Source organism: Tamandua tetradactyla, chromosome 15, assembly GCF_023851605.1.
Source record: "Tamandua tetradactyla isolate mTamTet1 chromosome 15, mTamTet1.pri, whole genome shotgun sequence".
Taxonomy (NCBI): domain Eukaryota; kingdom Metazoa; phylum Chordata; class Mammalia; order Pilosa; family Myrmecophagidae; genus Tamandua; species Tamandua tetradactyla.
In genome coordinates this window covers 76,126,973-76,139,225 of record NC_135341.1, presented here as the reverse complement: position 1 = coordinate 76,139,225, position 12,253 = coordinate 76,126,973, and the positions used below count along the sequence as shown (strand labels likewise).

Here is a 12,253-nt window from a genome sequence, read left to right as displayed (position 1 = left end):
AAGCCCAACACTGTAAGTGAAATCCACTTACAGTCCACTGTAAGTCCACTATGTGGGACATGACATCCAGGGGTGAAAGTCTCCCTGCCAACGTGGGAGAGGACTCCCAGGGATGAATCCAGACCCGACACTGTGGGAACAACAATTCCATCCTGACCAAAAGGGGGAAAAGAAGTATAATTAATAAATTATCAGTGGCAGAGAGAGTTAGGTTGCTCTTATGCAAGCTTCAGGTAGACCTTGCTACCTATCATAACCTGCCAACCCCCAATCAGGACCACTCCAGCCAATCCTAAAGAAAACCTAGGGCAATATATAAGATTCTGCAAGGATTCCAGGCACTAGAGTAACTTTTCAGAAACCTACAACCTCCAGATGGGTCCCTGGTCCAGATAAGTCCTGAAACCTAGCCCAGCCTCTCCAGAACATCAGATAGTTCCATCTCCCTACCCCATATTAGTGACAGATCCTTCCAATATAAAAAACTTAGAATTGTTATAGCCCAAACAACCCTAAAGAGAGGTATGAAAAGATCAAAGGTGATGGTGGAATTAGACATAGAAGATAGGACTTAAATGAATATGAATGCTGAATCATTAAATTGATATTTCTTTCAATGTCCAGTATTTTAGAGCAGCTAGAAGAAAAAACCTAAAATTGTGAAATTGTAACCCATGTCAAAGTATGAAATATGTTCTACAACAAATTGTGGTGCTATGCTTTGAAATTTATACCTTTTTTATATATATGTTATTGTTCAAAAAGAAAAGAATGAAAAAATGGAAAATAAAAAGTGCTAATGAGAAGGCAGAAAAAACTGGAACTTTTGTACACTGTTGGTAGCAATGCAAAATGATGCTACTATGGAAAACAGTCTGGCAATTCCTTAGAAATTAAACAAAGAATGATATGATCTAATTAATTCCACTTCTGGGTATATACCCCAAAGAACTGAAAATAGGGACTCAAACAGATATCCACACACCCATGTGCATAGCAGCATAATTCACAATAGCCAAAAGGTGGAATCAACCCAACTGTCCATCGAAGCAGATGAATGGATATACATAATATGGTGTATACATACAGAGGAATATTATTCAGCTGTGAAACGAAGTTCTTATACATGCTACAACATAGATGAACCTTGAAAATATTATGCTGAATGAAATAACCTAGACCAAAAAGGATAGATACCGTATAACCCCACTTATAAGAAATATCTACAATAAGCAAATTCATAAAATTACCAGAGACTGTGGGGTGTGTGTGCGGAGGGGGGGGGGACTGGGGAGTCATTGCTTAATGGGTAGAGTTTCTATTTGGGGGGATGAAAAATTTTGGTAAGGGATGGTAGTGATGGTAGTATAACATTGTAAATGTAACTAATACCACTGATTTGTATGCTTAACAATGGTTAAAATGGGAAAGTTTGTGTTCTATATATGTTACAATAAAAACTTGAAAAAAATGTTTCCTAGAGAAACTGGTTGCTATAAATTGCTGTACTTTTTTTCAAGCTAGCTACTTTATTGAGCAAAATATTTACCTCCTCTTATATGTTCAATTTTCATTTGAATTTGAGTGTATACCCTTTAAAGCATATTATAAAAAATGACCTTCTGATGAGACACCAGTTACAACCTTTGAGACTAGTGTCCAAAGACTTAGGAATGCTATTTTCCCGATTTTGTGTCTTGGACTTAAAAAAAAGGAAAATAGTGATAAGGCATCAACAGCAATTCACAGGTTAGTGATCTTATATTCATCAACGATACCTTTAGTGCAGGTAAAGAAGGATTTACTTATTTATACCAGAGTATACATCCTTATTAAACACTTCTAAGGACATCAAGTACAGCTGAGGAGAGAATCCCCTCAGAGGTTCCTTACTTCTGGATATCTTTGACCAACATTAGCATGTCAACCCTGTTCCATCGCCACACAACTCTCACACTCATCCAGATATTTAAGTCTCTCTTTTATTCCTAGTCATCTATCCTATCTACCCACACTCAATTTTCCTCAATAGTTCTCAATTAGAATGAAACAGTAAGATCTAAGACCATAAAGCATTGTCCACCAGGCAGTGAGTTGACTCTATGTTTTGGGTTTTATAAGGTACTGTAGTTTAATTAGATCTATTTATCCCAGTCTCCTCTTCTTTTCTTCCTTGCCTCTCTTCTAATGTTCACTTTAGGTATGTTACTCTAGTCTTATTCTTTGTGGATCAGCTTAGAAGCAAAGGCTTTTTTACAGCAACATTTCTGTGTAAAAAGCTTTTAGAGACCCAAATAATTTACTTAAAAATATTTTTGGGAAAACAACCCATTTTTAATCTGGGGACTTGCTATTTGAGAAGAAAAGTCATTACTCACTGTATTCAGAAAGCATTAAAGATCAATTCTACCTTGCCAAAATACAGCACCCGACAGAGATCCCTGATGATGGTAGGCATTTCTGTGATCTTCTCTCGGCAGTCTTCAAACTGAGCAGCCACACTATAGCATTTACTTACGTGTCCACACACCTGCAGATAACATAACATGATAAAGAGAAAGGAGAGTCACATACACATTCCTTATTTAAGACATAGCAGAAACCAAATCAGCAGTGATTGGTAAACAAAATAAAATAAATAAAAATAATTTGTCAATTATTCCTAAATAACAGCATGATACTCCAAAATTAAACAGAAAATCTCTATTGGATCACTAGTCTCTCTCATTAAGATTACCAAAAGAGGCAGGGGTTGGCAAACCATGACATTATGGCTCATAGGATAAACTGATTTGTGGTCTCTTCTTGAAAAGCCAGACTGCTAAGAATGGATTTTACATTTTTAAAGGGTTGTAAAACACAGACACACACAAAGAAGAAGTAACAGAGACTGGAATTGGCCACCAAAGCCTCAAACATTTAATCTCTAACTCTTCATAAAAAAAATTGCGTCAACTCTGGATTTAGGAATTTTTGTCCAGTTTATTAACAGAGCAGAATATCATAATTCTAATTATGTACTCTTTATGTCAATTAGGTAAGGATAATAATGAGGACATTTTTATGCTTCATACATTAATGTAGCCAAACCCATGGAGAGTGTACAATGGAATGATGAATGGGTACCCTTCTGTGAGTTACAGATGAAGGTATTTCATTGGATATACAACTATCAGTTCAAATGTACTCCAAAATAGAGAATAAAACTCAAAAGCCTGACTAAATTGTTCTCCATTCTAAATTTTGTGGCATAAACAAAGGGTCACTCAAATACATGTGCTTAACAATGATCTTAATGAGCTTAAATTTTCTGTATGCTAAATTCCTAATGAATTTTCCATCACAGAAGACAACAATTACACCCGCAAACAAACGCCAAGTAAAACACTGGGAATGGAGAGAAAGATGTAGAAAAGGAAAACTATGGGAGGGAGGTGCAAGTATAGTGAAATAAGAGTTGGAAAACAAATGTTTGAAGGTTAAGAGTCCATTATACTATTCTCTACTTTAAGAAAAAAAAATTAAGCCAACACATCACAAGTGGACTACAGCAGTGGCTCCTAAAGGCCGGTCCCCTACCTGTACCTATTAGGAACTCATTGGAAATGTACAGTCTCAGGAGTCTCAGGCTCCCATTCCAGACCCACTGAATAAGAAACTCTGCCATGGGGCCCAGCAACTCCTATTTTAATGAACCTTCCCAGTGATTCTGATATATATAAAGTTTGACTCATTGGTCTGGTGTAACTTTCTTAAAACCATTGCATTTAACCTCACCTGTACTGACATGTCACTTGGTTTACTAGAATGATTTAGGACAGCCACACAGCGACTAAATGCCTCTTGTAATACCTGCAGAGAAAGAAGACAGCCATTAACGCTCCATTTTTTTTTATGTTAAGTTTAAGAAATCTTTTCTAGAGAAAATAAAATATAAATAACCTTTTAATGTTAGGTATTTGATAAAGAAATGTTGGTTCAATGCATATTTGTTAAATACACAAGTAAACAAATGATTCCTAGCAGTTTCTTTCTAAGCTACTTTGTAAGCAATGTTGAGTTTACCAAATTTGAACTCATGATATTCCAAGTGACATTCTAAAATAAAGCTCTATTTTCATTTTTAATTTTGATATTAGAATATAGAGACTAATGCTGTATCATCAGCTGGAATAAAGGAAAGAACTATACCAACTGTATCTGCACTTGGTGAAATCTCTATTGCCAAAAGTCGTATTATAATGTACCTAGACTAGCTTAAATTCCATATTACCTCTATTCCATTCTCCCTTCTGAGTTCTTCAGCATTGAGGGCAGAGCAGTTGACAGTATGGAAAGCCAGCTCTGTAGCAGCAGGCAACAATGGTGATTCTTTTGAGAAAAGGAAGTCATCTGAAGTTTCCATTGTTATAGTCCTAATTAGCATGGGGTATCCCGCATATTTGTAAGGCTGTAAATCTGAAATAAACAGAGGTTAGTGTTGGGAAAACAAAAAACAAAAAGACTAATCATGCTGTGGTTTTAAGTTAGCTTTAACACTATGTTTAATTATGTTGCGTTAAAAAATGAAGATGATAAAATATTCAACATCTCCAAATTTTCCAAATTCTAGTTTATAAAAAGAAATTAAACCTATTACAAATTCCTTGGATCTTTCCTTCTGTAACAAATTTGATTTGATTTCTCTAGATTTTTCTCTAAATTCCTTTTCTTACAAATTCTGTTGACTTGAATACTCTAAATTAGGAAAACCTTGTGTCTGACACTCCCTTTATCCAGTGTATGGACAGAGAAGTAAGAGAAAAAAAAGAAAAAGAACCAAACAATGGGGGGAGGGAGAAATGAAAGGTTTTGGGTGTTCTTTTTTACTTTTATTATTATTATTTTATTTTGGAGTAATGAAAATGTTAAAAAAAATCAATTGTGATAATGAATACACAGCTATACGGTGGTATTGTAAAGAACTGATTACACAGTTTGGATGACTATGTGGTACATGAATATATAACCAATCTCAATTAAAAAAAATTATAAAGGGAAAACACATGGTGAGCCACAATAGTGGCTTATGGCTAATACCAGAGATATCAACCATTCACAAATAACCATGAGTTACTCTGATCAGAGGTAAATGCCACATAACTAAACTGTTTTACAAATATGTTCTGTTCAATTCATATACAAAGGTGAATCAATCCATCACTGTTCTCTTAACAATTCAAATGCTAGATCCCTGAGCTGTTCCCTCTAATAATTAAATTGCAATACTTGTCTTCAATTACCCACTACTTCTCATGTTTACCTCATCTCCCAATATCATCCTACAGAAAACAGGTCATCTACTTTGTGCTGCCAGCCAAGTTCAATCCTAAGCCTCCGGGAATCTGCTATATTGAAAACAACCTTCCACCCCCCAAAAAGCCTTAAAAGTTTTCACCATATTCCTGGCTTACTGGGCTGCTATTGTTAGGGCTACCACAGACGTTCCTGCAAACATGCTGGAAATCCCCAATAACCCTGTACTCTGATCAAATGACAATTTCATCTATAATAGTTTTTAAACTGTCCCACAGGACCAGATAGTTTTAGGAGTTGCCATGGGAAATGGAGGTATATAATAACTTGAAAAGTTTCTGTTGCCTTATGTAAATCAGAAAACTTCCGGTGTTTCAAAATTTCAGAGGATTTTGAAGTTAAAATAGGCACAGTCTCTTATGGGATTTAAGAACATGAATTCAATGATGATTAAATTCAGATTCCATTTGAAATCTCATTTAACATGTTTAATGCTAAATGACTAAACACAAAAACCTACTAAGTAACTTCACAGAACTGAAATTTCCTTTAAAAAGGAATAATGAGGCCCACACCCAAGCATGGTGCAGTGCGTGCACATGGAGAAGGACACATGCTCTGGCACCTCTGCACATGGGGCACGGACTGTGCAGGAGGAGGAAGGCAACTGTGAGAGAAGAGGTGGCAAGTGACCCATGGCCCAACACACCTCTGTCCCCAGGCAGAGCTCTGTGGAACCAGCAGCAGCACTCCAGTAAAGTGGCTGCACCGAGGGCCTGAGGCACTGTTTTAGATTGAAGAAGATGTGACAAATTCACTGCAAGTTCCTGGATAGGATTCTGGACCAGAAAAGGAAAAGAGATATTGTTAAAAGAATGTGTAAAATTTGAAAGATCTGTGGATTGGATGGACAGATGTGTTGTACTGATGATTTCTAGATGTGGAGGACTGTAGAGTGGTTATGCAGGAGAGTGTCTTTGTCTTGGAGACATACACTTTGGGCTAACTACCTTGCTGATCATGACCCCACAGAGGCATTGAATAAAGAGCATGAACCAGCAGAAACATCGTTCTCAACACTCCAGAAAACAGTTAAAGGAGTGCTGTAAAAGCACAAGCACTCTATCAAGAAAAAAAGCTAATTAATAGCAGTAGGATTCTGTGGCACCCTGGTTAGCCCTTTGACATTTTCTCACTAGCTGGGTGTAGTGCAGAGACCCTGGTCCTGGTTCTGGAGGGAGCACAGTAACCCTCATGCCTGCACTGGGAGGACATAAGTCTGGTCTAATCTGTCTGGTAGTAGCCTCAGGGACTCACTATATTAGAACTTGCCCTGTGTATAGAAGGCAGTCCAGGAAATTTTCCCACAGAACACCGTGGGAGAGCAGCCAAGGGCTGATTGGGACAAGAGGACTTGCTGTCCAGGACCTTGAGAAACCTATTTCCTAGGAAAGAGGGCACTTGTATCTGTGAAAATGAGGGAGTCACAGAGCCACTCGAGCATGCTCAAGACAAGAGGCCTGCACAGAAAGGACGAGGGCAACCCCTTTACTTTGGCTTTGAACTATTCTCTAAGCTCATTGTATGGATGAGCTCTGAAGGAGAGCACTCCCATAGGTCAATCTTCAAAGACTGGGAAAGTTATTTTCTTTTCTCTCCCTGCCCCTCCTCCTCTGTTTTGTTTGTTGTTTGTTTTTTGTTTCCTCAGGGCACTCAAGGAAAGCTCTGCCATATTACTAGTTGAACATATGCTGAAGGTACAGACACATCAGAGTTTAAATACCAGTGAAAACATGTCTAAGTGTCAAAATGTCCAGGTTTCAACAAAAGATTACAAAACATATAAAGAAACAAGAAGTAATGGCCCTGGTAAAGGGGAAAAATTAAACAGCAGAAACCATCAATGAACCAGAACTTGCAAATGCTAGACAAAGACTTTGAAAAATAGTCTTCAATATGATCAAAGAGCTAAAGGAAAACATGGACAAAGAACTAACGGAAATCAAGAAAATGAGAGATGAACAAATACTATAAGAGTATTAATAGAGATGGAAAGAGTGACATGGAACCAAACAACACTGAAGGACCAGTTACAGAAATTTAAAATTCCCTAGAGAGGTCCAACAGGAGATTGGGGCTAAAAGAAGAAAGAATCAGTGAACTTGAAGATAAGACAACTGAAGTCATCCCATCTGAGGAGCAGAAAGAAGAAAGAACAAAGAAAAGTGAACAGAACCTGAAAACCTGTTGGACATCATTAAGTATACCTTTCTATGCATTTGTGGAAATTCCAGAAGGAGAAGAAAGACAGAAAGAGGCAGAGAGAATACGCAAAGAAATAACAGCTGAACACTTTCCAAAGTTAATGGAAGATAAGAATATAGACTTCCAAGACATTCAACAAACTCTGAACAGGATAAACTCAAATAAGCCATGCTGTGGCTTATTATAATCAGAGTGTCAAATACCAAAGATAGAGAGAATTCTGAAAGCTGCAAGAGAGAACCAACACATCATGTACAAGGGCCAATTTCTCATCAGAAACCATGGAGGCAAGAAGACAGTGGGATGACATATTTAAAGTGCTGAAAGCAAAAACTGCCAACCAAGAATTCTATACTGGGAAACAATATTTTTCAAAAATGAGGACAAGATTGTGTTGACATTGCCCAGCTCTCATCTGCCTCCAGTACAGTGTCTCCTTGAGATCAAACACCATGCCTTCAATTAACTTGTAGAGTTCTGATGGAGAGATACTTGAAGTTGATGTGAAAACTGCCAAACAATCTGTGACTATAAAGATCATGTTAGAAGATTTAGAAATGGATGATGAAGGAGATGATGACCCAGTTCTTCTACTAAATGTTAATGCATCAATGTTTAAAAAAAAGGTCATTCAGTGGTATGCCCACCACAGAGATGACCCTTTTCCTCCTGAAGATGATGAAAACAAAGAAAAGTGAACAGATGATACCTCTTTTTGGGACCAAGAATTCCTGAAAGTTGATCAGGGAACATGTTTTGAACTTATTATGACAGCAAACTACTTAGACATCAAGAGTTTGCTTAATGTTATATGCAAGACAGTTGCCAATATGCCTAGATTTTAAGCTCTTATACCAGCCACATTCGGTCCAGAGCTGTTAAATGTTATTTCTACATTTTGAGATCTATAAGCACGTATACATGTATAACATGGTATCTCCCTGGAATTTTGGCTACCTGCGTGACTTCTAAGACTCAGAGTTGGAGTTCTGTAGCTCTGAAAGTCACCATTGCTACATACAACAACTGTTAAAGAAACTGAAAGAGAGATCAGGCTTCAATTAGAGATAAGAATGAAGCCAATCATGTAGAGACTAAGGTGAATCAGAATACAAGGTAAGGATGACATTGTCTGTTTTTAGAACTTTACCTACTGCATGAGACCAAAAAAGAGAGTTTATTTTGTCCAAAACCTAAATATTTTCTGTAGCACATAATCTAATAACCTGTCTGGATAGCTCATTTAAATAATCCAAACACATGGAGCCCAGAATGGGAATGAAAGCTTAAAATTCTGTATAGCTTAATGTTATACCTAGATACAATCTAGAGTATGTTGGGCACTTAATTACAAAGTACTGGCAAAGTCCGTTGAGGGACAGGAAAAATAATATGAAGCTATTAAATTTTACCACTGGGAAAACCCCTGATACTATCTCAAATATTAGGGACTCTCAAGTCAATACGCCAAGCCCTAGGTCTTCAGGCTTGTTTTTGTGAAGCTTATTTCTGTAGCGGAGAACCTAAGCCTATCCTATTATTCCTAAGAGTTACTTCCAGAAAGCCTCTGTTGTTGCTCAGATGTGGTCTCCCTCTCTCTAAGCCCAACTCTGCAAGTAAAATCATTACCCTCCCCCTATGTGGCATATGACATTCAGGAGTGAAAGTTTCCCTGGCAATGACTCCTAGAGATAAGCCTGGCCCTGGCAGTGGTGGATCAACATCAACCTCTTGATAAAAAGGGGGAAAAGAAATGAATATCAGTGGCTAAAAGAGTTTCAACAGTTAAGAGGCTATTCTAGAGGCTGCTCTTCTGCAAGCTTTAGCTAGATATTGCTAATTACCATGGTTTGCCAACCCTCAACTAAAACCATTCCTGTTAACCCTAAGGAACACTGAGGGCTCTATCTGAGATTTTCCAAAATGACCTGTAAGATTATTTTCCAGAAACCTACAACCTCCAGATGGGTCCCTATGTCTGAAACTCAGAGGGGCCCGTCTCTCCAAGAACAACAATTAGTTCTATCCCTATCCCAAATTATCAATTCCCTTTCAAATATGAACAAGTTGAGAGGGTGGCTCACAAATACTCCTAACGACTGGAGATGGATCAAAGGAGGAGGAGTTATAACAGAGAAGACAGGATTTAACAAATAAGCAGTCTGCTGAATCATTACATTGACATTTCTTTTAGTCTTCAATGTCTTGGAGGAGCTAAAAGGAAAAACCTAAAATTGTGGAACAGCAACCCCTACCAAACTCTGAAATCTGTTCTATAACTACTTGTTGCAATGTACTTTGAAATTTATTGCTTTCTTGTATATACATTACAGTTTATAATAGAAAGTGTTTTGAAAAAAGATTAAAGGAAGGAATAATGAAAGCTTGTTGGTAATGTTGATACCACTGAAAAACATAGGTAAAGAAGGGAAAGGTATAAAACAAAGCATTTTGGTTCTTCTTACAGAAAAATATTCTCATACTATATCTAAAATGTGATTCCAAGAGTCTTTTGAGGTAATAATTCTAAATCTATTAAAATATGCTATAGAAACAACACAGTAGAATTAGCTGAAGGAAAATGAAATTTGGGAATAGCACATCTTACCTTCTTTATGACGGTTGAAGAGAATGCTTTGTGTTTTTAGAATTAAAATTATATTCTCTGGATCTGGTCCATCCACTATTTTTGCTGATTTGGTGCATAAAAATTCATATGCTTTATTTACTTTTTCAAACATATCCTGTGTGTAATCAAAGATAATTAACTTACATCTCAAATCACAAACACAACACAGCTGATTTTCATTTAACAACTAACTTCTTCAGTGATTATTTTGTTTTGTTCTTTACATTAAGGAATTTATTACAGTTGTAATCTAGATGGCATACGGTGTAGGGTAAAACTTTTTTTCAAACAGTTACTCAATTATTCCAATACCATTTACTAAAAACTCTCCTCTTCAGTGCCTGTTCATGCAAAAAAAAAAAACCTCTCTTCTTTTCAATGATTTTAAAATTCATACATGCAAAAAGTTTCTGAGTTATTATAAAAATAATTATGATAGTGGCTACCATTCATTGAGCACCATGCCAGTCACTGTACTGAATGTTTTGTATACATTATCTCATTTAATCCTTAAAACAGCCATGGGAAGTATGTACCATTATTATCCTCATTTTTTTAGATAAGGATATTGAATTTAAAGAAATTAAATAACTTGCCTGAAGTCACAAAGTCAACTGGTGGCAGAGCTAAGACTTACACCTGGATCTGACTCTTAAATCCATGCTCTTGAACTACTATGCTATATTTTGCTCCACTGGTCTATGTATTGTTTTACTATTACAGTTTTATATAATGTTTCAATATCTGGTGATTAAGCCTGACAATTCAATACTAATTTTAAAATTTCCTTCCTATCTTGATTGTTTTCTCTCCCAAATGAACTGTAAATTGCCACCAGGTTTTCAAAAAATACCCCAGGGCTTTTGATAAAAAATGCCTTAAACATATAAAAGTTCCATTCAGGAATACGGTGTCTTTCCCCAGTGAAAAACACTGATGTTGAAATCAATGGAAATTAAGTTTTGAGCAACAGACAGTCCTACTTCTGGGATTCTTGTATGATTTCAACTTTAAGAAATCTTTGATATTTTAATGGAAGTTTGAAGAGGTGGGATCAGCGGATGCCAGCAGCAGAAGATTTTAACCCTCAATCACATTTTCTACTGTTTCATTTAGAATGATCTGAAGCTGGCTGTCATGAGAAAAACACACAAATTACCTAAAGCAATCTGGACGGCAATGGCATCAATTACAAATGAATAAACTTTACCCACTTTCCTAATTTTCAATTATTATTGTGACTGCCCATTAAAGTTGAATGTCAAACACAACATGGGTAAGGAGAAAGAATAAAATTCGTAAATTACTAATCACAAAGGCAGACCTAATGGTAAACTCAGGAAGGATCATGAAGACAGACATTCAGGGAGAAAATGTGGGCAAGTGGGCTGGAAGTTAAGTAATTACACACTAGGAACATCTTACGAACCAAATTAAGACAGCAGGTAAGTATATCTTGTCTCTTTTTAAACAGTAATAAAACAAATGGAAGTCAACCCAACTGCCCTAATTCCAAAGGCAGTACATACCCTCCCTTCTGGATTCTTATCAGGGTGGTACTTTTGTGCAAGTCTGAAGTAAGCTTTTCTAATCTTGCTCTCATCATGCCTGTTGAGTAGGAAAATTGTGTTAGAATACAATAGGGTACAAGAAAAACATTTGTACAATCATCTAAAATGGAATTACTTTTACTTTCATCATACTTGATAAAATACTTGAGCATATACTATGTAACAAATTAAACCTAATAAGATTTAAGAATGTTTTTACATGCTATCTTTATAGCTGAAAGATAAAACCTAAAAATTCCCTATGTAACCTTATCATATATTTTAAATTACAAAGCCATATTTGGTATTTGAAGAACTAAGAAATGACTAAAAAAAAAAAAATTTTTTTTTAAATGTCCAAATGTCACCTTCCTACACAATAATTGTAAGTTATTATAATTGTCAGCCTTGCCAAAAATGTACAATTTAGTTCATCCATGCATAAGAAAATGCCTTTTAAGCCATTTTTCTTTTAACATATCTATTCTACTATAAAATGTCACTGATTAATTAA

General features: G+C 36.3%; 1 protein-coding gene across 1 annotated transcript in view; it reads right to left on the bottom strand.

Annotated features, from left to right (window-relative positions):
* Window positions 1-12,253, bottom strand: part of DNAJC13 (DnaJ heat shock protein family (Hsp40) member C13) — a 151,421-nt gene that overhangs the window by 40,638 nt on the left and 98,530 nt on the right. Inside the window, exons 35-39 of the mRNA XM_077130133.1 lie at window positions 11,719-11,797; window positions 10,169-10,304; window positions 4,274-4,458; window positions 3,778-3,852; window positions 2,411-2,530 (exon numbers count right to left, since the gene is read on the bottom strand). Of these exons, the coding sequence (XP_076986248.1) occupies window positions 2,411-2,530; window positions 3,778-3,852; window positions 4,274-4,458; window positions 10,169-10,304; window positions 11,719-11,797 (595 nt within the window). The remainder of the gene's footprint in view (window positions 1-2,410; window positions 2,531-3,777; window positions 3,853-4,273; window positions 4,459-10,168; window positions 10,305-11,718; window positions 11,798-12,253) is intronic.